This window comes from Gopherus evgoodei, unplaced genomic scaffold (genome assembly GCF_007399415.2).
Source record: "Gopherus evgoodei ecotype Sinaloan lineage unplaced genomic scaffold, rGopEvg1_v1.p scaffold_40_arrow_ctg1, whole genome shotgun sequence".
Classification (NCBI taxonomy): domain Eukaryota; kingdom Metazoa; phylum Chordata; order Testudines; family Testudinidae; genus Gopherus; species Gopherus evgoodei.
Genome location: NW_022060061.1, coordinates 2,446,476 through 2,469,769, shown reverse-complemented (window position 1 = coordinate 2,469,769; position 23,294 = coordinate 2,446,476). Strand labels below are relative to the sequence as shown.

The following is a 23,294-nucleotide window of genomic DNA, read 5'->3' as shown; positions in this document are numbered from 1 at the left end:
CGCTCAGCACTGCCCGTCTCTGCGCGGATCCTTGAGCTGCCCAACAGCGCCCCCTGCAGGGCTCCAAGGCTCCGCACCGCCCTGCGTGGGGCCGCTGCCGCCCCCGGCCGCGCTGCGGGGGAAGTGAAAGGGGCGGGGGGTTATAGGGACCCCTGAATGCCCAGGATAAGGGAGGGAGGGGGTGTCTCTCTATCCAGTTGTGAGCTTCCCCGTAGCAGTGCCCTGGCTAACACCAGCCCAGATCCTACTGCTGTGAGCTTCCCCACAGTAGTGCCCTGGCTAACACCAGCCCAGATCCTACTGCTGTGAGCTTCCCCGCAGCAGTGCCCTGGCTAACACCAGCCCAGATCCTACTGCTGTGAGCTTCCCCGCAGCAGTGCCCTGGCTAACACCACCTGCTTTTCCCATCTGTCAGTCCCAGCACACAGCATATTTGTAACCCACTCCCATGTGCCTCCCCACCCCACAGCCGCCGCTCCCTGCCCCTCTTTCCTTCGCAAACATCCCTGGCACCGGAGAACGGAACAGAGCCAAAGTGGGACTCAGAACACACCCCAGCTGCCACTGAGGAGCTGGACGAGGCTGTGAAGGGCCCGTCCCAACCTGGTTCTGATTCATCTGCGGGGGAACTCCTGCAGTTCAGCTTCCCCAAAACAGCTCCCTGGGGGAAGCCCCCCAACCTGGACCCACCCCTCCAGCTATGCAAATCAGAGGAGGGTGGGGAGTCCCAGGGCTCTCACTTCCCCAAAACCATCAGCCTTTCCTGGGAATCCTCCCCCCAAAGACCCACCCTGGGCTAGGCAAGCGTCGCTTGCCCCACCCTGACCCCCTGTACTCCCCTCCCTCCTGGTCTCAGCAGGCTGTTCGGACCCACTGCTGTGGCTGGAGGCAATGGGGCCTTTGGTCTGTGATGGGGAAGCGAGTGCCAGAACAATGCACCCACCTCTGGGGTGATGCACAGTTGGGAAAATGGCCTAGGAGCAGGAGCCGTGAGGAAATGGAGGCTGTGCAGCGGGGCGCAATGGAGTTGCAATGGAGTGCAGTGGGGTGCAGTGAGGTGCAGTCGGGGATACCCCTCTTGGAGGAGCTCCATCAGCTGTGTCCCTCAACCCCCCATGGCCGATGGCAGGGCACTGCCATGGGGCACACGGTGCATCAGAAACACAGCTCCCCCCATGCCTGCTTGGAAACGTGGCTGGTTCTGCTGGCAGCAAAGGGGGGCAGGAAGGGGAGGGGTGCTGGGGGCCTCCAGAAAAGCAGCCCCCACCCCCCAGTTGTGTCACTCTATTCTCCCCACAGCACCAGCCTCTTTTTGGCCTCCCCATTCCTGCCCTCTGCGGTCTGGGGCAGTTTGAACGGCATCTGGCGCCCCCTGGTGCTGCAATGGGCCCACAGCCTCCTGCACCAACAGGCTGTGAAGTGTCCACCCCACTTCTGTCCCCCAGCCCCGTGCTTAGGCTACGAACTCCACAAGGCAGTATGAGACCCTTGGGGTTTTGTCTACACCTCGCACTGATCCCGGGCTCTGACTCAGGTTCTGGCCACACACAAGTCAGCCCACGAGGAGTCATCGAGCCCTCGGACCCTGGTCCTAGGGCCCTGCTGGGGGTGTGTGTGTCTCAGAGCAAGTCCTGCTTTACTCAGGGCCAAGCCCTGTTGTTACGCAGCGTGGATGCAGGTCGAGCCACAGACCCAAGCCAGGGCTGTGGAGTGTAGTGTGGACGTGTCAGCGCGGCTGTGAGACCTGGGGCCAGCAACTGGAAACCCAGGTTTACAATGTGGTGTGGATGCACCCTTAGGGGCTGGGAGTGTCAGTGGGGGGTATTGTCTGGGGGAAGGGGGGGACAACAACAACCCAAATGCTTCCTCTAATGCTCATTGCTGGGTATGAGATTCTTTGGATTCTGAAAAGGTGGGATAGATAGATAGATAGATAGATAGATAGATAGATAGATAGATAGATAGATAGATAGATAGATAGATAGATAGATAGATAGATAGATAGATAGATAGATAGATAGAGGGGGTGGATGGGGATAGATTAGATAGATAGATAGAGGGGGTGGATGGGGGTAGATAGATAGATAGATAGATAGATAGATAGATAGATAGATAGATAGATAGATAGATAGATAGATAGATAGATAGATAGATAGATAGATAGATAGATAGATAGATAATGTGTGTAGGGCTCCCTGTCTAGTTGGCAGCTGGTATCAAGCTGAGTGCCCCGAGGTCGGTCCTGGGGCCAGTTTTGTCCAATATCTTCATTAATGATCTGGATGATGAGATGGATTGCACCCTCAGCAAGTTCACAGAAGACACTAAGCTGGGGGGAGAGGTAGATACGCTGGAGGGCAGGGATAGGGTCCAGAGTGACCTAGACACCTTGGAGGATTGGGCCGAAAGAAATCAGATGAGCTTCAACAAGGACAAGTGCAGAGTCTTGCACTTAGGATGGAAGAATCTCATGCACTGCTACAGACTACGGACTGAATGGCTAGGCAGTTCTGCAGAAAAGGACCTGGGGGTTACAGTGGACGAGAAGCTGGATAGGAGTCAGCAGTGGGCCCTTGTTGCCAAGAAGACTAATGGCATTTTGGGTTGTATAAGTAGGGGCACTGCCAGTAGATTGAGGGACGTGATCATTCCCCTCTATTTGACATTGGTGAGGCCTCATCTGGAGACTGTGTCCAGTTTTGGGCCCCACACTACAAAAAGGATGTGGAAAAATTGGAGTGCGTCCAGCGGAGGGCAACAGAAATGGTTAGGGGGCTGGAGCACATGACTTATGAGGAGAGGCTGAGGGAACTGGGATTGTTTAGTCTGCAGAAGAGAAGAATGAGGTGGGATTTGACAGCTGCTTTCAACTACCTGAAGGGGGTGGGGGTTCCAATGGGGAAGGACCCCGGCTGTTCTCAGTGGTGGCAGATGACAGAACAAGGAGCAATGATCTCAAGTTGCAGTGGGGGAGCTCTAGGCTGGATATTAGAAAACACTGTTTCCCTAGGAGGGTGGTGAAGCACTGGAATGGGTTCCCTAGGGAGGTGGTGGAATCTCCATCCTTAGAGGTTTTTAAGGTCAGGCTTGACAAAGCCCTGGCTGGGGTGATTTAGTTGGTGTTGGTCCTGTTTTGAGCAGGGGGTGGGACCAGATCCCTCCTGAGTTCCCTGCCAGCCCTGCTATTCTCTGATTCCATGACAGATAGTCCCCTGTAATGGCCAGCAAAGAGACCATAGAGAACAGCCCTCCCCGTCCCTAGAAGGTCCTTTCGCCATAGAGACGCCCAGCCCTGCGCTATGCTAGAGCGCCGCCTGCCCGGGCTAAAGATGTCGGCTGTGGGCGGCGGAGATGACGTGTGCCAGGCGGGGTCGCTCTAGGCGGGGAGGGTCCTGGTGTCTATGGTGGTGGCGGACCGAGGCGCTCGGCGGCCGGATCGTGCCTGGCCCCGGGGGGCGGCCGGAGCCATGAGCGTGGACAAGGCCGAGCTGTGCGGCTCCCTGCTCACCTGGGTGAGGGCGGGGCGGGGGCCCCCCCGGGTGGGGGGCGTTGGCCCCAGGCTTGGTGGGGGGGCAGGGGGGGCGTTGGCCCCAGGCTGGGGGGGGGGCTTGGTGGGGGGGCAGGGGGGGCGTTGGCCCCAGGCTGGGGGGGACCCCTGGTTGGGGGGCGGGGGGGGCGTTGGCCCCAGGCTGGGGGGGGGGGCTTGGTGGGGGGGCGTTGGCCCCAGGCTGGGGGGGCCCTGGTTGGGGGGCAGGGGGGGCGTTGGCCCCAGGCTGGGGGGGCCCTTGGGTGGGGGTGGGGGAGGTTTTTGGCCCCAGGCTGTGGGAGGACCCCTGGCTGGGGGACAGGGGGGGTGTTGGCCTCAGGCTGGGGGGGACCCCTGGGTGGGGGCAGGGGGGCGTTGCCTCCAGGCTGGGGCAGGACCCTTGGGTGGAGGGGGGAAGGTTGTTGGCCCCAGGCTGTGGGCGGACCCCTGGGTGGAGGGGGGAGGTTGTTGGGCCCCAGGCTGGGGCGGGACCCTTGGGTGGGGGTGGGGGAGGTTTTTGGCCCCAGGCTGTGGGGGGACCCCTGGGGGGAGGGGGGAGGCTGTTGCCCCCAGGCTGTGAGGGTTGGGGAGGTGACTGGGTTGTGGGGGGGTTGGGGAGCTGGGAATGGGAGGCTACCCGTGGTTATGGCTGTGCCCTCTCCGTCAGTCGGGGGGGCTAACCCTGGGCAGTACCACCCCCCATTGCCCCCTTTTTGCCTGCCCTGGGTGCTCTGGGTCTGTGCTGGCTGCCTCCATGAGCTGGGTCTCCTCCAGCCCCCTGCTCTCTGCTATGGGCCATGTCCTCCTACACAGCCCCTTCTTGTGCACACGTTCATACCCCTCTTCCCTCCCCAATCCACCCTGCCCCTCTGAGTGTCACAGCCAAGTTCCAGTCCTGTGGGGTGCCCCCCCGTGTAGGTTGAGAGGGGAGTCTATATGCTCAACTCCCCCCGAATCCCTCCATACCCAGACATCCCATTCCTCCCTTAGAGCCCTAGTGCTGCCCGGGGAGCGCAGCCGGTTAGGAAGCTGCTGTTGGGGAAGATTTGGGACGGGAGGTGTCTGAGAGGGTTGTGGGGTGGGGTGAACAGGCCAACAACTGACCCTTCCCATCCCATCCCTTAGCGGGCAGAACAGGGGAACTCAGCACAGGGCTGCAGGAAGAAGATACCATGGTGCTGTGAGCTTCCCCCCGCAGCAGTGTCCTGGCTAATACCTCTGGTGGCAAGACAAGCAGGGGTGACTTGTACCAGAGAGGGATGGGGAGAAGACAACCCAGCCTGACCAGGATTCAGCCCTTCCCGTGTCTCTGCCCAGCCCTGCCAGGGAGGATTATGGAGCTGAGAGCTCAAAGCTGCCTCGGTCAAGTACTGTGTTTTGGGAAAACCCAGCAGACCTGCTCGGGGCGCTGGGAGCTCATGGCTGAGCCAGGGCAGGTGCTGAGCTCCTTGTGGCAGGGGAGATCCGGCCCCGGGGACTCTGCCGCCTGGGGTTTGTGTGTTCTGTGCTTCTCCCCCACCTTGGAGTCACGGATCCATGGGTCAGGGCAGTACTTTTAAAGGGTCCCTTGGCGTGCTCCTGTCAGCAGACCGGGGCCCCAAGGGTCCCACGCTTCCTTCAGCGCATGCGATGGGGCCTTCCTCTGCGAGACGGAGCCCCTGGGCTGCAGCCCTCCTGCTTCGCCCCCTTGTCTGCCTCCTGCAGACCTGTGCCAGGTTCACACGTTCCACCTGCCAGTTCAGTCGTTAACCGGATCCTCCCCTGAGCTGGGGCGGCTCCAGCCAGATCTTTCCCAACCCACTGGTACAGTCCCGGGCAGTTATGCAGCACTATTGCCTTCGGCTCTGCCCTGAGAGCAGCCTTTTAACGCCCCTCCCCGGTAGCACTGCCCTGCACTGCGCTCATAAAACCACTGCAGAAACGTCCCAGCAACGGTTAGCTCCTCGGTGCAGGGGAGTCTGCTCCTGGTGGTGTGCTAGGAGCTGTACACATCACGCCCTGATCTCGGCGTGTCCGTAGGCCATGCCGTGATAACCCCGTTAACTAATGATTGCACTGCAGAAGCAGGGCAGTTAATTTGCCTGGGGCTGGGGGGAGTCTTGCGGTAGTGCTAGGTTGGGGGATGGGGTACGATGCCCTCTAGAGGGTGGGGGACTGGCTGACTCAGGGGGTGGGGAATGGGGTATAGGACTGCTGCCCTCTAGGCGGCACTGGCTCTGATCCCGCCCCAGGGAGTGGGGTATGGGGGTGCTGGCTCTGATGCAGCCCCAGGGCGAGGGGGCTGGCTGGCTGGCTCAGGGGCACTGGAATGGGACACGGGGGCTTCCCCCCTCCGGGGCACTGATTCTGAGCTGTTGGGGGTGGGGAGACGACAGAAAATCCCTCCAGCTGATGACTGCTCGGTGGCCCCTCTATGAAACGATTTGCTGGGTCTCAGCCTGTCTCCCCCAGGCTGAGAACCCCCCCAGCATGGCTGAAGTTCATGGGGGCGGGAGCTGCATAGGTCACCGTTGTGAGGCCGTGGGGGCACCAGAGACCCTGGGCTGGAGGAGTGGGAGTTGGGGGGGGTCCTCTGGCGATGGGCAAAGGTGTGGGTGGGGTGTGGGGGCAGGGGTAAAGGGGAGCCATTCATAGTACTCGAGCCTGCAAGGGACTGTTAGATGCCTCCTGCCTTGTTTGGGGGGTGGGGGGAGGCTGGAGTTAGATCCCTCCAGCACCTCCCCCAAAGCGGGAGGGGGCCTCAGGGAAGCATCTGGAACAGGTGGCTAGAAACTGAAGCCGGGTCCCAGGCCGGAGTGGGGTCTCTCTAGGGGGCTGGGGGTAGGTTTAAGGGGGACCGTGCCGCATGCAGAGAGAGACGGGCACTGGCTGGAGCGAACGTCCTGTCACCGCGCTGAATTGAAATCCTACTCGGCTGGTGGGATAGCGGCTGGTTCCTTCTTGGTTTGGGGTGCCGGCTTTCTGGGGGGCAGATGGAGGGGAGGAGTTCAGTGCCTGGGTTAATGGGGGGGTGGCTGGTCCCATCCCTTGGCCCAGCGTCATCCGGGGGAGGCTGTAACTCTGGGCTTGCGGCCCCAGCAGGAACCTCCTTGCCTGTGCTGTGTGCCGGAGAGGGTGGGTCTGTGCCCCACGGCCGGGAAGGCCAGTTCTGGGGGGTAGATGTGGGCACAGCCGGCCCGCGGGGAGGGTGAGCGACTAGGATCTGGACGCGTCTCTGGGTGACACCTGGGCCTGGCTATGGGGCCTTCCCCCTCTAGGGAGCGCTGGCTCTGAACCCACCTGAGGGTGGGGGTGCTGGCTGGCTACCCTGGGGGTGGGGGAGTTCCCTGTGTCTCCCCGAACCGTCAGCCCCATAGACTGCTCCTGCTCTGGGGTGTTCCCTGGTGGGTGGGGCTGCGTGACAAGCTCCTGCCTTGGCTAGCAGCTGACGCCAGCAGGATGAATCCAGAGATCCCAGGTTCAATTGTCAGTGCCGCCTGCTTGCCTGGCATGCGGGGTTACCCCTGCTGGGTCTCGGGGTGGCTTTTCCTGTCCCCCGCAAATCCTGTTCATTCCCTGCCTCGCTGAGCCGCCTCTGTGTCCCCCTCCCCAGCTGCAGACCTTCCGCGTCCCCTCTCCGTGCCGTACCTACCAGGATCTGACCAGCGGGGTCCCCATTGCCCAGGTCCTGCACAGGATGTAAGTACCAGAGACGGGCTAGAGTGGGTGGCAGGGCTGACAGGGGGGCTGTCCTGCTGGGGGCTAAACTGGGGCTCATCCCTCTCTGACCAGACCCGGAGGCTACTGGGCTTGGATCTCTGGTGCTTTGGGCTTCCAGGGCGGGGGGGCAGAGGGAGTGGGAGAGGATTTCGGAGCAAGGGGCCTGTAGGGAAGACAGTGGAGCTGACAGGAAGCCCCTCCACCCCCTGCCCCTTGTCCCAGCAAGATTCCAGATCTCTGCCTGCGGCCAGCCCGCCCTGGGTGTGGGCAGCCAGCAGGGAAACCGGATCCTGCCCCGAGGTGGCAGCTGCTCCAGTCGGGCCAGGAATTCCATCCCATTCTGCGCCCTCCCCCCAATTCTGCCCTGCCCTGTCCCCTCCTCCCTTTCAGAGACTCCTCTTGGTTCAATGAGACCTGGCTGCTGCGGATCAAAGACGACACCAGCGACAACTGGAGGCTCAAGGTAACCGGCTCCCGTAAAATGGGGAGGGGGGGGAGAGTTTTAAACCATCTCTTCACCTCCCCACACCCCCCCAATTGCAAAGGCCCTGGCATCCTCTCAAGCAGGGCCGGCTGTGGACAGTCCCAGTCTGTTCACGTTTCCCCGGGACTGTAGAATCTGGGGGGCAGGAGGTTGCCATGGGGTGGGGGAGCTGAAGCCTCTCCCCACTCTGCAACTTCCCAGCTGGCTATCCCATCCTCTTTAGGGGCTTGGCTGCCCCCCCACCCTGCTTACGAGCCAGCCGTGGTGCTGCCTCCTGCCCTCCCCAGCCGAGTGCCCACCCTGCAGCTCCCCTGCCACGTGCCGGTCTGGTTTGGCAGCCGCCTGAGCTGGGTGGTAGGTTTTCAGCCCTGTCCCCAGGGAGATCAGCATCAGCCCAGCCGGGGGGTGGGATTGGGGGGGTCCTGTCTGGATCCGATGTGTGCAGCAGTAAAACCCTGCAGCGCTCTCTCTTCCAGGTGAGCAACCTGAAAAAGATCCTGCAGAGCGTGCTGGAGTACTGCCAAGATGTGAGTGGCCCCCTCTCCAGAGAGGGAAGGGGGGTGGTGGCTATTAGGTGTCCTATGGTAGCACCTCATGGGCCCCAGCTGAGATCAGTCCCCTGCCCTGCAGAGTTCATGGGCTAGAGTCCCACAGGATGGATGGGGAAACTGAGGCACACAGGGACAGCAACTTGCCCACAGTCCATGGCAGAGCTGAGACTAGACTCTAGGACTGGAAGGGACCTCGAGAGGTCATCGAGTCCAGTCCTCTGCCCTCATGGCGGGACCAAATACTGTCTAGACCATCCCTGATAGACATTTATCTAACCTACTCTTAAATATCTCCAGAGATGGAGATTCCACAGCCTTCCTAGGCAATTTATTCCAAAGTTTAACCACCCTGACAGTTAGGAACTTTTTCCTAATGTCCAACCTAAATCTCCCTTGCTGCAGTTTAAGCCCATTGCTTCTTGTTCTATCATTGGAGGCTAAGGTGAACAAGTTTTCTCCCTCCTCCTGATGACACCCTTTTAGATACCTGAAAACTGCTATCATGTCCCCTCTCAGTCTTCTCTTTTCCAAACTAAATAAACCCAATTCTTTCAGCCTTCCTTCATAGGTCATGTTCTCATGACCTTTAATCATTCTTGTTGTTCTTCTCTGGACCCTCTTCAATTTCTCCACATCTTTCTTGAACTGCAGTGCCCAGAACTGGACACAATACTCCAGTTGAGGCCTAACCAGCGCAGAGTAAAGCGGAAGAATGACTTCTCGTGTCTTGTTTACAACACACCTGTTAATGCATCCCAGAATCACGTTTGCTTTTTTTGCAACAGCATCACACTGTTGACTCATATTTAGCTTGTGGTCCACTATGATCCCTAGATTCCTTTCTGCCATACTCCTTCCTAGACAGTCTCTTCCCATTCTGTATGTGTGAAACTCCTCCCTAAGTGGAGCACTTTGCATTTATCTTTATTGAACTTCATCCTGTTTACCTCAGACCGTTTCTCCAATTTGTCCAGATCATTTTGAATTTTGACCCTGTCCTCCAAAGCAGTTACAATCCCTCCCAGTTTGGTATCGTCTGCAAACTTAATAAGCGTACTTTCTGTGCCAACATCTAAGTCGTTGATGAAGATATTGAACAGAGCTGGTCCTAGAACAGAACCCAGGTGTCCTGATTCCTAGCCCATGCCCTGTGCACTAGACCACACTGCCCTTTCTGAGGGGGTGGGCGGGAGGTGGCCCCTTTCCGATGGTGCCCTCACTCTCCCTGTATGTCACCCCAGTCCGGTGGGTCTGTGCACCAACCCCCTTGGGTGCCAGCTCCAGCAGGTAGGGAAGAGGGGCAGGGAGTATCTCTGGGTCCCCCCGCTACCTCCCCAGAACCCTCCATCTCTCCCCCAGGTCTTGGGTCACCAGATCTCAGAGCGCCACCTGCCCGACGTCAACCTGATCGGGGAGTTCTCGGACACCTCAGAGCTGGGCAAGCTGCTGCAGCTGGTGCTGGGGTGTGCCATCAGCTGTGAGAAGAAGCAAGGTGTGAGACGGGGGCGGGGGGGCTTGGCTCAGTGTGGGGGAGAGGCAGGTGGTTACTCCCTGCCCGGGGGTGGGGTCTCTCCATGTGCTCTGGTGCATGTGATTTTTGGAAGGTGCCATTCTGGGGTCCCCAAAAAGCGTGGCTAGTGCAGGGGAGATAAAAAAAAAAATCCTTCCTCCCCTCCCTGCAGCACAGGGATCCCTCTGTGGAATTAGCCTGGGGGCTGCTGCTCTGTGCCTCCTGCCCTCAGCCCCACGGCCACTGGCACAGAGGCCTCTGATGTTGGCATTTGTGCCATGTGGGTTGGGTGCCCATGCTCCATGGGGTGGGGCTGGCATCGTGCCCCCAGGGTGGGGTTCGGCCCCCATGCTGTGCAGGGGGAGAGGGGTTCATGCTGGAGGGAGGGGCAGGCATTGGAGAGGTAGGTGGAAGAGGGGCAGGGACTCAGCGGCTGCCCTCCCTCTGTCCCAGAGCACATCCAGCAGATCATGACCTTGGAGGAGTCCGTCCAGCACGTGGTTATGGCGGCCATTCAGGAGGTGAGCTGGGGCTGGCTGGGGAGTGGGACACGGTGGGCTCTATGGGGCCGGCTGGGGGGAGAGGAGTTGCCTCTCTGGGGCTGGTGCTCATGGGAATGAGACTGATGCCATTGGTGCTCCTCACTCCCGACTCGCAGCCCTCCCGGCTCTGTGCTGGTCCATCTGCTTCCTGAGCATCCGTAACCTTTTCTCTCCTGCAGCTGATGACCAAGGACCCACTGGACACGCTGGCCTCTGAGACGTACGGCAACTTCGATAGCCAGGTACCGTGCCTCTGTTTCCCCACCCGTAAGGGAGAATTCTGGGACTGTGGCCGAGACTTGCCAGGAGGGAGGGGTGGAGCGTCTCTGGCTCCAGGGCTCCTGATTCCCCCCGCAGGGTGGGAAAGGTGCCGTGCTGGGATCTGTCTGTGTGATCCCCTTCTCTGATGTCTCCCCCTCTGTCCTGCAGTCCCGGAAGTACTATTTCCTCAGCGAGGACCTGGAGGAGCCGGACGACATGCGGCAGCGCTGCCAGGAACTGGAGCAACAGGTGGGCTCCTCGCCAGCTTGACTCGGGGCTGGGGGCAGCCAGAGTTAATCTCGCCCAGCTCGGGCCTGGGGGGTGACTAGCCGGCTTCCAAAGGACCCTGGGCAACACAGCTGTGTCTTGGCTCAGCCCACAGCTGCTCTCTTGCCTCCAGAGTGTTGAGTCTCCAGCTCAAGCCGTAGGGGCTCCGGGTGTCCCCGGTTTGATCCCTGCTGCAGCAGCTGTCGTGTGGGTCCAAGGAACCCACCCACCCCCCTGATGGTCCCGTCTGTGCTCTCTGGGTGTCTCCTCTCCGGCTGGCTTGTGGTTGCAGTGTGTCCGCTCCGGGGCTGCGTGGTGTGTGGGCCTCTGCATCTCTCCCCTCCCAAGTGATGTAGCTCTGCTGCTGGGTAGGTTTTGGGAGGGGTGGGGCGGGTTATCAGTCTGGCGTGGTGTAAATGGGATTCGTCAGGACCCCTGCATTCTCTGTACGGCTGGGCCCTGTTGTGTTTGATGCTGTACATGCATTGAGCAGCTGTCGCTGCTCAATCTACATAGCCGAGCAAAGGGTGGGGGGAATGGAAGGACTGCTCTTCCTGCTTCGGAGGGGGGAAACTGAGGCAGAGAGGAAATTACTCCAATAGGGAGGCGGTAGCAGAGCAAGGAATCGAACCCAGGCCTTCTGGTGGGGTGCCCTCAGCACAGATTGCCCAGCTGGGTCCTGTTGTTTGGCTCTGTCGCTGAGAAGCTGTGCAACCCTGGCCATCTCCCTGGCCCTTGGGGGTCCAACATGGCTACCACAGAGCCAGGCAAGGGGTAGCAAGTGGCCGGACCGGAGAGACCCGGTATTAGCAGCAATATGGCAATCAGGCTCTTGTTTACCTGCACCTCCTGTTGTGAGAATGGATCCGCAGTGATATGAAGGCAGCAAACTGAACTGGGGGGAGAAGGAAACTAAACTCTGTGCTGTGTACGCCTCCTGCAGCAAGGGGTTCCCCAGGTAGCTGAGCCTCTGTAGCCATCCTCAGCCGTGTGTGTGCACAGAGGGGGCGGGAAGAGTCTGACTCCAGAACAAAGAGGGCTCCTGGCTGGCACTAAAGCCCCTGACGCTAACCAGGTGGAGACACGATACCAGGATAGCTGGGGGGAATCCTCGCTCCCCGGTTGCAGGGGGTCGGGGTGGGTTTCCGCTTCGGATGCCCATGTAGCAAGAGCTCCCCCTCCTTGCGGTGCGAAGCACAACCGCCCGCTCTCCATAAACCGCCCCCTTTGCTCCCGCAAGGTGCTAACACATCCCCGGAGACGTGGTTCCCCTGCGGGAAGGTGAGTTCACCGTTTGTCCCCACCCCTCTCTCTCCCCCTGCGGTAACAGAGCTACTGACACAGCTGTGCAGCCCGTCGTGTTCGCTTTCTCTGCATGAGCATGCGTGTCGTGGAACTGACAAATGCCAGCGGCTCAACACGGCCTGGCACGGCTCACTCACCTACTCACACTCTGACAGTGCTCGTGGACACATCTCTGTACCCCAGACTGGGCCCCTCTCCGCAAAGCCTAGGGGGTCGACGTCTCTAGAAGCGTATTGCTGAATTATGGGGGGGCTTCCAAGGAAGGGGCCTGGAATTATCTGAGGCCTGGGAAAACTCTCTGTGGGAAGAGCGGGCTGCTCCTTCGTGATGAGATGCAGTAAGGGGGGGGGCTGTGATAAATCTAATTTAAAATGACTGAGGTAGAGGAGGGAGGTGGGAGCGTCTGGTCTCCCTTCTCCGGCAGCACTGGCCTGATGGGATGCTCAGGTTTGAATTGACGTCCTTCCAGTTTCACAGCTCAACAGAAAGATGCTCTTTCCCAGTCGTCGGCCTGTGGAACTCACTGCCACATGATGGCGTTGAGGCTGAGAGCCAGTCAGAAGAGGGGCCTGGATGCGTGTGTGTCTAGCAAGGGAGCCGGAGTTAGACCAGACAGTGCCACTGCTCCCTAGCTGTAGACGACATCCAGTATCTGGGCTTCACCTGTGCCGGGCAGCCTGCCATGTCCTCTGCCCTGGGCGTGACCCCCTGGAGAGCTGTGACCCTGCCCTAAAAGGGTGGGAGTGCCTTGATTCTGTATCCCCCCCATCCCTTCTTTTCACAGGGGTACAGCCCACCCCACCTTGAGTCAAAGACTTAACTTAGACGCCAGGCTCAGGGGAGCTCTGACCCCCTTGGCAGAGCCGGTAACGGGGAGCCTTATCCTCCCCCGGAGTCTACTCGTGTGGGTGCCCAGGGATCCCTCCCCAGCCCTGGGTGGTCTCGGAGAAGCCCTTTCTGGAGCCCTGCTCACGCTAGTGCACAGAGCATGGGGTGAGCGGAAGCAGCTGGCTCTGGGACACACCGAGTCCAAAGGTTGGGGTGCGGAGGGGGGCCGAGGGGTGTCTCCTGGTCCCTGCCCGGGGGTTCTGACCCCCTCTTCCGGCCTGCAGATCTCCGTGCTGGTGGAAGAGAAGAACACCCTGACCCTGGAGAACAAGACCCTGAAAGAGCAGAAGAACCGGCTGGAGTCAGATACCGTCAGCAAGAAGCTGCTGCTGCTGCAGGCTCAGATCACGCAGCTGCAGGAGGAGACCTTCAGGTGGGGGTAGCGGGGAGTAGTGTCGAGGGGCTGACGTGGGAGCCAGGGCTCCTGGGTTCGCTTCCTGGCTTGGGGGGGGGGGCATGGGGCCTAGGGGTTAGAGCTGGGAGCCAGGGCTCCTGGGTTTGGTTCCCGGCTTGGGGAGTGGGGCCTAGGGGTTAGAGCTGGGAGCCAGGGCTCCTGGGTTCGCTTCCTGGCTCGGGGGGGGGGGAAGTGGGGCCTAGGGGTTAGAGTTGGGTGCTGGGTTTGGGGTCTCAGCTGGGGCTGCCCACCCCGTGCAGGCTGGAGAGCGGGAAGGAGGACTTCCGCACACGCTGTGAGGATCTGGAGAGGGAGGTGCAGGAGCTGCAGCATCGGAACGAGGAGCTGAGCAGCCTGGCCGAGGAGGCCCAGGCCCTGAAGGACGAGATGGACGTGCTGAGGTGAGAGCCCTGGGTCTGATGGGATTCCCACCCCCACACCTGCCCAGCAGGTGGGTAACCACAGCACCCTAAGACTCAGGTGGGGGGTAACCCTCATGCCCCGGGGCAAGGGTTAGGCAGGAAGTCTCCCCCGCGTGGGATTCTGACACAATCGCACTGGTTAAGGGCATGTTCTCTCCTCTTTTCCTGCTCCCTGTGTGTGCACAGGGCACTCCACATTGAGGATAAGAGCCTACTACTGCTAGCTACTGGAGGAACCCCTCTAGCTCTGGTGGGAGCAGCTGGGTTTCTGGTGCTAGGGAGTCTTAGCTGGATTCCCCGCTCAGCAGATGGGGCTAGAGGTGCGGCTGGCCCACCAGGCAAGGCTGGGCTTCGTGCCCTCGGGTTGGGTTTGCTGGCCTTGGGCCCAGCAGCTGTTCAAACCACCTACGCTCTGGGTGTCCCTAAATCTCTGGGACGGGACGGAGCACCTGAGAATCGCTCTGCTCTTCATTCCCTCTAAAGCGTCCGGCGCCGGCCATTGTTGGGAGACAGGCTACCGGGCTAGATGGGCCATTGGTCTGACCCAGTGTGGCCGTTCTCCCTGGAGTGGAGAGCGTGTTGGGGTCCTTACAGGACTCCTGGGTTCTGGTTCTGGGGGTTACAGCAGGGGGCTCAGCATATGCTTCCCCCGGCCCACTCCCAATGCCCCGGTGATCTGCAGCAGCCGCAGAGGGGCTAGAACTTGCATGTGCCCTGGGGGCCGGGCTGACAGCCGAGCTCCTCCCGCCCCCGGCAGGCACTCCTCGGACAAGGTGGGCAAGCTGGAGGCCGCGGTGGACGCCTACAAGAAGAAGCTGGAGGACCTGGGCGACCTGCGGCGGCAGGTGCGGCTCCTGGAGGAGCGGAACACGGTCTACATGCAGCGGACCTGCGAGCTGGAGGAGGAGCTGCGCAAGGCCAACGCTGTCCGCTCCCAGCTGGAGACCCACAAGAGACAGGTGGGCGGCAGGGCTGGGGCTACCTGGGCGGAGTGGGGCAGCCTGGTGTCTCCAGCAGTGGTTCTCCCCTTCCCCACTTCTCTGTGGAGTGCGAGGGGGGTTTCCCTGATCTGCTGGCGTCCCATCCTGGGAGGCACCTCAGTCTGCGCCCCGGAGCAGCGGCCGCGGTGAATCCCGTCCCTGTCGCCCCACAGGTGCGCGAGCTGCACGGCAAACACTCCGAGGAGGCCTTGAAGGCCGAGAAGTGGCAGTTTGAGTTCAGGAACCTCAAGGAGAAGTTTGAGGCGCTGGTGAAGGAGAAGGAGGTGAGGCGGGATCTAGTGGTTAAAGGGGGACCGGGGTGTGTGGCGGGGTGGGGAGTTGGAATTCCCAGTATCCCCAGCTCTGAGAGGAGAGTGGCATGTAGCGGTTAGAGCCGACTGCCCGGGCATGGCGAGTCCCAGGTTGGGAGCGAGGCGAGTCCCAGGTTTGGGAGCGAGGCAATCCTGCTCTCTGCCTGGGTGAAGGGTTCTGCTGACCCCTGGCTGCTCCCCCCCCCCCCCGCAGCGCCTGATGGAGGAGCGACACTCCCTCCGCGAGGCCAACGAGGAGCTGAGATGTGCCCAAGTGCAGCAGACGTGCCTGAGCCAAGCAGGTGGGTGCAGCTGTGTTGGAATAGGAACCATTTGGGGGTGGGGGGGGGGACTTGGGGGGGGGAGTAGTGGCTGCATCTCCTGCTGCAATTGCCCCTCTCCTGCCTGACCTGAAGCAGGGAGAGGACAGACTTCAGCACTGAAACGTAACGACTGTTTGTGCCAGCACCTGAATGAGATGTTGGTTCGCGCCTCTCGGAGCTGGTTCAGGCTCTCTGCAGACTCAGGCAGCCATCCCTGCACTGGGGCTTCTTCAGGCTTCCCTTGAAGCTCTAAGTGCTGGGAAACGCTCAGAAGTTGCCTCTGTTTGGGGGCGGGGGGAGGCTCAAACTTCTGGGGATCTGGCTCCTGCCACCTAGGGTCTGACTTTTTTCCGAGGTGCTGAGCACCCGCAACCACGTGATGCTTCAAAAGCTGTAACACCTCTTGCTCTAACTGCAGCTCGACCCAAAGCCGCTGTCCCAGGGACTCGCTGTAATTCAGAGCCCTTACAAACAGGCCCAGAGCTGGAGACGCAGCTGCCAGCCCCGAGCTGATCTAACCTCAGGCAATTAGCTGAGATCAGGAATAACGCCAAGGACAGTCAAGGCCTTGATTAGAACTTGCGTTTCCGCCACGTGACTCAGCTCCACACCCTAGGCCAGGAATCTGCACCGCCAACAAGCCCAGAATCTCGTGGGTTTTTTTTTTTCTTCCCTTCCTCCTCGACTACAAGCTGCCTTGTCATCCACAAACTCACGGCAGCTTTACTATCAGCTGATGGGAGGCGAGTGGTAACCGGCAGGGCACACCCGCCTCGATTAGCTCCTTAGCACGGCCTGTTCCTGCTGGGAACGTTCCAAGTCCATCGGCTGGGTGTGAGGCCCTGGAGAACGGAATTCGAGCCGGCGCCTTGTTGGAAGTGTCTGTTGTGGGGCTGGTCAAATTTTTTTGGTCACTTTTTTTTTTATTGGTGGAGAAGGAGAGTTTGGGTGACATGCACCTGCTTTCCGGGGGAAAAGTGTGTATTTCAGTCCAAAGAGGCGGATTGGCTGTGCCACCACCATGGTGCCTTGTGGGAGTTGAAGTTTGGTTTCCTCAGGTCCTTGTTCTCCTCTATGGGCTGAGCTCCTTGGTAGAACTACATTTCCCATGATGCACCTACCTGCCCGCTCCGTGAGGCGAGATCAAGGTGCGTCATGGGAGAGTGGGCCAGCTGCAGAACCTGGCCCAGAGAGAAGAATGAGGACCTGTAGGTCTAGTTCTGTTTCCTTATTTTCCTCCATGGGCTGGGCTCCCCAGGCAGCCTACTTCTCCTGTGATGCACCACAGTCTTACTTCATGGGGGCAGGTGGGGGACATGCAGTCCCATCAGGGAGCCTGTCCCGAATGATAGAACAAGACACCTGAACTACGAGTCCCATGAGACACTGCAGCAGCACTTCTCAATCTGAAATATTTTGGCCAAAACCCCTGAAATCTTCAATCTCTTTTAGTTGAAACTCTCCCCCCCCGACCCCCCATTTTCTGACCAACTCTAATTCGTTTGTTATTTTGTAACTGATACAGAATCTGTGGAACTCATTGCTACAAGATATTGAATCCAAGAACTTGGGTAGTGTGGGGCAGAGTTCATGCACCCTTATTGGCTATTACACAGGCTGTATCCCATTCCTAACCGAGCCCCCCCCCCCCCCATGCTACCACACATTAACTAAGTTGGCGGGAGGGGCGGGGGGACACTAGAAAAGAGACCCTGCCTTGCATAAGCAAGATATTCATAACTCTCTCCACTGGGGAAGTTCCTTTCCTCTCTCTTTCCTCCCTGGCCCCTGTTTGCAGATAATGGCCGGCCACGTCCTAGGCTCAACTTTCTCCCAACAAATGGGGGGCGTTGTTCCAGCTCCATCAATGGCGTGAACGCCGTCAGAAATCTCTGTGCCATGAGCCCAGAGCAGGAGGCTGCCGTTTGTGACCCTAGCATGGGATCTCTGCGTTCCTAGTCCTGGCTAGGGGGCAGAGGAGAATTCCCCCACCCCACCCCCGTGCTTGGGGCTAGTAGAGATCTGCCAAGTCAGGGCTGGTCCCTGCTCCTCCATACACCCCCATCCACCCCCACCCATCCTCTTGCAGATGCCTTGCTGGATGGAGCCTCTTCTCCCATGGACAACCTGGCTGCTGAGATCTTGCCAGCTGAACTCAAGTAGGCTCCCGCCCTGCAGCTGTCGGGCTAGAGGAATGTGGCATGTGTTGGCACCTCTAGGCCACCGTAACCGGGGGGAGGATGGGGGCGGGGGTTCTGTCAAGCCCCTCGGTGTGTTGCATTTGCAGAATCTCGCTAGTCCCCTTTTGGAGGAAGGTCTCTGCTGCTGATCTTCAGGCGCACGAGCTGTTCCCAGCTGTCTGCGCGGCCGGGAGTGAAGGGGTGAAATTTCTTGGGGCAGTGACTCTTTCTTTCCCCTGGAGGGGGGCAATGCCCACCTGGCCCAGGGGCACTATCCCTGCCCGGCCGTGCAGGGTAACTCCCAGGACCCCGGCAGGGGGGCAAGCGTCTGCTCTTAGCACGGCTGCACCTCCCACCTTAGCGAAGGGTCGCCCAGCCTGCCCCAGGGCCGGCTGTGAAGAGCCACACGCATCCCCCACCCGGCCCATCTGCCACCCCCCTGGCTGCTAGGGCGTCCCCAAGACTGTCTGGTGCTGCAGAGGCCTGCGAGTAGCCAAAGGGTGGCTTGTAGATGCCCCAATGACAAGCCACAGCCCCTGGGGGACTCCAGATTCCAGCATGCAATGCTGCAGCTCAATCCAAGCCAGTGATTGGTCCTTGGTTTGAGACCCAGTGTTGCATGCTGGGATTTGTGGTCCCCCAGGGGCTGCACCTGTGCCCCAGGCTGCAGCAGGGGCATTGGCTGGAAGACGGCCTCCCTGGGCTAGCTGTGTGGGGGGCCCCCAGGCCATCTGACCTCACCCCTCTCCCTGACCCCAGGGAGACCATCGTGCGCCTGCAGCATGAGAACAAGATGCTGTGCACGCAGGAGTCGACCTACCAGGGGCAGCTGGCCGAACTGCAGGGGCAGCTGGAGGAATCCAACCGCACCAAGAACCGGCTGGAGACCCAGCAGAGGTAATGGGATGGGGGGGCAGGGAGGGGGCTGCGAATCTAAGGAGGCTGAGACCTCCCCCAAACGTATCTTACCTGAGACACCCCTGGCTTCCCCCAGCCAGCTAAAGGGGGTGGGAGCCTCAGCCCATGGAGGGTCCCAGTCGTGCCATCCACTGCCCCCTCTCAGGCAGCCTCCTCTCCCTTCTTCCTCCCTCTCCAGGTTGCACCAGCAGCAGATCTCAGAGCTGAAGGCCCAGGTGGAGGAGCTCCAGAAGGCCCTGCAGGAGCAGGGCACCAAGACGGAGGATGTGAGTCTAGCTGAGGACGGACTATACGTGGCCTTCCCTGACCTCTGCCCCGTCACCCTGCAGCCCTGAGCCGCCTCCTGGAAGCAGATTCTGGACTGGCAGTGCCAGACCATGCACCCTTGGGCCCTGCCACAGAGCAGAAAGATTCCCTCTCCCGTGACTGATCGGTTTTTGTCCCCCTTGATCCATCCCTTTCCTGTACCAAAGCCACGGGAGCAGCTAACGGCTCGTTCTGCCCAGCCCGGGGTATGCGGGCATGGCACGGGGGGCTGCACCCCTCCCCACGTGGGCGCCTGGCCGAATGTGAGAACTTGGAATAAGGTCTCCTGCGTTTCTTCCACCCTGGCTAGAGGCTGCCGAGTGCACCTGCCGTAGCTTGCCACCCTATGCATTGGGTTTGGGAGGTGGGGGAAAGGGTGCCCTTGGGTTTGAGCGTCTGGGTGTGGTCTGCCCCACAGCAGTGTGGGGGCTGGGGATGGAGATCTGTGTATGATGGGGGAACAGGTGGCTGGAATGGGGGTCCATCCTCCCCTGATTTCTCTTCCTTGGGAGGGAACCCCAGGGCCGCCCAGAGGATTCAGGGGGCCTGGGACAAAGCAATATCAGGGGCCCCTTCCTTTTAAAAAAAGCTGCAATACTATAGAATATTATATTCTTGTGGGGGACCCTGCGGGGCCCAGGGCCTGGGGCAAATTGTCCCACTTGCCCCCCCCCCGGGCAACCTTGGGGAACCCACTATACTCTTGGGATCCCCTATAGTGGGGATGGGAGCCCACTTGCTGCTATCCTCCGGCTGCCTCCTCCCCAGGTGCTGCTGCCTGTGCGTGTGAAATCGTCAAAGCGATCTCGTGTGCCCCTCGCACCCCAACTCTACGCTGTGATCACGCTAACTCTTTTCTCTCTCCCCCACCCCTCTCTGTCTCACTGGCTGATTATCCCCCTACCCCTCCAGGCCATTGTAAGTACCAACCGGCCCCTCGTTAAAATCCACCTTGCTTCTCTGTGCTCCTTCCTATGGCTTGAGTGAGGGGATGGCGGAGTTTGGGGGCCCGACCCAGCACACCTGATCTCCGGGGTGGATGCCCAGCCCTTCCTGAGAGTAGAAGACTGGGCTGCTTATAAGGGGTCTTGAGTTGGGGGACCCCCAAAAATACTGCTAGTTGCTGTCAGAAATCTTGGCTGTTACTGGTAGGCTGTTATTGCTGCTTAATTCGCTTCCTGGCTTAGTAACCTCCCTTGGGAGTTACAGCTTGGTGAAATATACGAGTATCTCGAAAGAGAAGCTGCAGAATATCCCGTGCCTCCAGCCCATTTGGCTACCCATCGGCCTCTGCACGGAGCCGTATTACAAGCCCTGGATTTAGACAGAGGCTGGACAGAAATCTCTCCTCTCTTTTTTTTACTAATTTCAATTTTTTTTGTATCCATTTAACTTTTCCCCATTGCGGGAAACGAGGCAAGGGGGTCGGACCGATTGCGGCTATTGTGATTCGCAAAGCGAAAGCTCGAGCACAACTTGTCCACAGGTCCCCAGGAAACCTCCAATCCCGGTCTGACAAGCTCTCAAACCGCGGTTCTCGTGCTTGGCCTGTCAGAGATTTCCTCGTTGGGGGCGGGGTGGACGGTGAATTTGACGTTGGCCGGCACAAAATTGACTCCTTCCAGGCCTAGCTATAAATGGAGACACTTTTCTAGACTCAGCTAAGCCCATGATTTGAACGGCCAGCTCCCAGCTCCGTCACAGCCACCCCCCCGGGTTACGTCTGGCTGCCAGCCTCTGCAAACTGGCGTTAAGATGCTCTTTCAACAGTTAGCATCTAAACCACCGGGTTGTTTTTTGTTTGTTTGCGCTGAGCTCTTGATCTTCACCCTCCTCTTCCTCCCTAGTCTTGCCTGCTGAAGAGGAAGCTGGAAGAGCACCTGTAAGTTGTGTTGTTCTGTGAGTACCGCAGGGGGCGGGGCCTTCAGGGGGTCAGGATTGTGAGCTGTCCACGTGGGGTGCTGGGGTGGGTGTCCCGGGGGGGGGCGGAGATCTAGCAGGGGCAAATTATCCAGGCTGCGAGGCGGATCTGGGGGGCGGGGGGACGCTGGGCACCTGACAGCCCGTGTCTCCTCCCCGCCCCAGGGAGAAGCTGCACCAGGCCCACTCAGAGCTGCAGAAGAAGCGAGAGGACATCGAGGACTTGGAGCCCAAAGTGGACAGCACGAGTATGGAGGCTGGGGGGGAGGGGCGAGGCTCTGGTACGGACTGGGGGGGTGGAGAGGGGGATCCAGTTGGGCTGGCCCCTCGGACGCTCCCGCTGGCGCTGTGGCTGCGGCGTGTCCCTAGGGTGTCCCTCCCGGGACTGGGAGCCGGGCGCTCCGGGGGTGGCTCCGTGCCTCTGGTTTCCCCATGTGTGTAGGGGTGGAAGGACGCTCCTGTGGACCCCCTCCTGACACCCCCCACCCCCCCCCCCAGCCGCCAGGAAGATCAACGAGCTGCAACAATGTCTGAAGAAGAAGGACGAGGACATGAGGGCCATGGAGGAGCGCTACAAGCGCTACATGGACAAGGCCTGCACAGTGAGCCCTGGGCTGGGGCGGGGCTAGTGGGCTAGCATGGGGCGGAGCCCCAGGCTGGGGCGGGGCTAGTGGGCTGGGTTGGGACTAGTGGGCTAGGGTGGGTGGAGCCCTGGGCTGGGGCGGGGCTAGTGGGCTAGGGTGGGTGGAGCCCTGGGATGGGGCGGGGCTAATGGGGTGGGTGGGGTTAATGGGGTGGGCTGGGGTGAGGCAGAGCCCCGGGCTGGAGCAGGGTTAGTGGGGTGGGACTAGTGGGGTCAGGTGGGGCTAACAGGCTGGGGCGGAGCTCTGGGCTGGGGAGGGGCTGGGGTGGGACGGCTCCATCCCTTGGGATGCTCCCGAGTGGCCCAAGCCATGGCAGGGCTGGGCCCTGTCACCCCACAGCTGCTGGGGCCAGGCTCCCCGTACTTCCCCACAAGGCGTGGAGCTCTGGGGGGCTCCTCTGGGTAGCTCTGCAGCACTGACAACCACAGTGAGTGTCCTGCCCTGGGGGGGAGGGGGCAGGGGGATGTCCCCGGTAACACCCCTGACCGTATCCCTCCATTCCAGGTCATTAAGACGCTGCACCCCAAGCAGCCGCCGTCCAAGACACCCCCCGAGATCCAGGCCTTAAAGAACCAGCTGCAGGAGAAGGAGGTGAAGATCCATCACCTGGAGGTGAGGCCCTGCCACCAGAGTGGGGAAGTAACTAGCCTGGGGGCCTTCTCCCCCCTGCCCCGGAGCCCTTCTTGGCTGTGCCGGAGGGTGCTGTGCTGTGGAGTTTGTCGCCTTCCTTCCTGGGCCGGGGGAGGACAGAATTGCCTCCACTGCCCTCACGACGCTTGTAGCTCTGTATCACGATGAGGGCTGGAATCCAGTCTCATGCTTCAGGGCTTCAGTGGTCATCTGCAGGGGTCAGGAAGGAAACCCCCACCCCTGCCAGGCACATCTGTGTTGTGGCGGACAGGTGGTGGGGAGCGGATGTTTCCTTCCTCTGAAGCATCAGGGTTTGGCCACAGCTGGAGACTGGTCACCGGTCAGAAGGGTCCAGAAAATCCACTGCCTCGGTGCCTGGCTGGTAGGTCTGGCTCTTCTGGGTAACCAGATCATCCCCCCCATGTTGGATTGGCAGGGAGCTTGGTGGGGTTGGGGGGGGGGGTGTCACCCTCTCTGCAGCGCAGGGCACCTGCGGGGCTCATCCGGGTGTGTCTAATCCATTCCTTGCCACTGCAGGGGCTTGGGCACTGGTGGCACCTGCCCGTGGCACCCCCCCATTCCGGCTGCTGAGCCTGGGATACTATGGCCTAATCCCAGTTGCTGGGCTCACTGGGCCAGCCGGGCGGATCTGATCCCAGGTGCGGGTGGTCTGGGTCGTGCCAGCTGCTGGCACCAGCCCACTGCCCCGGAAGGACCCTCTGGAGCCTGGGTGGGGCAGCGCCTGGCTCCATTGGTGAGAGAGCCCTCGGGGGGGCACTGCCCGGCCCACTAGCAGTGGCTGAGCCTGCCTGGCCGGAGGGAGGGACCCAGTCCCAGGCAGGGGGATATCTGTGGCCGTGGCCAAACGCCTTCAACCAGCTGCTGGATTATCCAGGCAGCCTGTGCTGGGGAATGATAGGGGAAGCCAAGGGACCCCCCTGCCCCCATTGCAGCTTCCTCCCCTCCCAAGATCTGAGCTTCCCCCAGGCCCGGCCCTGAGTCGAAGGCCACAGGAGGCCCCCGTGTGGCCTCTGGGACCCAAAGCCGGTGGGGCAGGGGGGGAGTGCCCCATATGCCCAGTCTGAGCCCCAGGGGCCAGCCTGGCTCTGCTTCCGCCCACTAACCTCCCGCCTCCGCGCCCCCCCCCCCCCCCCAGACCAACTTGGAGAAAACAAGATCCCAGCGGGAGCAGGAAGAGAAGCTGATCATCAGTGCCTGGTACAACACGGTGAG

The 23,294-nt window shown here is 60.5% G+C and overlaps 1 protein-coding gene across 2 annotated transcripts in view; it reads left to right on the top strand.

Moving 5' to 3' along the window:
- Nucleotides 1-3,393: 3,393 nt before the first annotated feature.
- HOOK2 (hook microtubule tethering protein 2) overlaps nt 3,394-23,294 on the top strand; it is a 21,868-nt gene continuing 1,967 nt past the window's right edge. The window contains exons 1-22 of one of the 2 annotated variants that reach the window (XM_030545923.1): nt 3,394-3,512; nt 7,119-7,204; nt 7,616-7,688; nt 8,186-8,236; nt 9,620-9,752; nt 10,224-10,291; nt 10,492-10,554; nt 10,742-10,822; nt 13,258-13,406; nt 13,688-13,828; nt 14,607-14,808; nt 15,003-15,113; nt 15,355-15,442; nt 17,553-17,622; nt 18,403-18,540; nt 18,740-18,827; nt 19,780-19,785; nt 20,715-20,749; nt 20,953-21,035; nt 21,286-21,389; nt 21,936-22,043; nt 23,218-23,289. In XM_030545923.1, coding sequence (XP_030401783.1) covers nt 3,402-3,512; nt 7,119-7,204; nt 7,616-7,688; nt 8,186-8,236; nt 9,620-9,752; nt 10,224-10,291; nt 10,492-10,554; nt 10,742-10,822; nt 13,258-13,406; nt 13,688-13,828; nt 14,607-14,808; nt 15,003-15,113; nt 15,355-15,442; nt 17,553-17,622; nt 18,403-18,540; nt 18,740-18,827; nt 19,780-19,785; nt 20,715-20,749; nt 20,953-21,035; nt 21,286-21,389; nt 21,936-22,043; nt 23,218-23,289 — 2,061 coding nt within the window. In that variant the 5' untranslated portion in view covers nt 3,394-3,401. The remainder of the gene's footprint in view (nt 3,513-7,118; nt 7,205-7,615; nt 7,689-8,185; nt 8,237-9,619; nt 9,753-10,223; nt 10,292-10,491; nt 10,555-10,741; nt 10,823-13,257; nt 13,407-13,687; nt 13,829-14,606; nt 14,809-15,002; nt 15,114-15,354; nt 15,443-17,552; nt 17,623-18,402; nt 18,541-18,739; nt 18,828-19,779; nt 19,786-20,714; nt 20,750-20,952; nt 21,036-21,285; nt 21,390-21,935; nt 22,044-23,217; nt 23,290-23,294) is intronic. The other variant, XM_030545924.1, reaches the window with a different exon arrangement.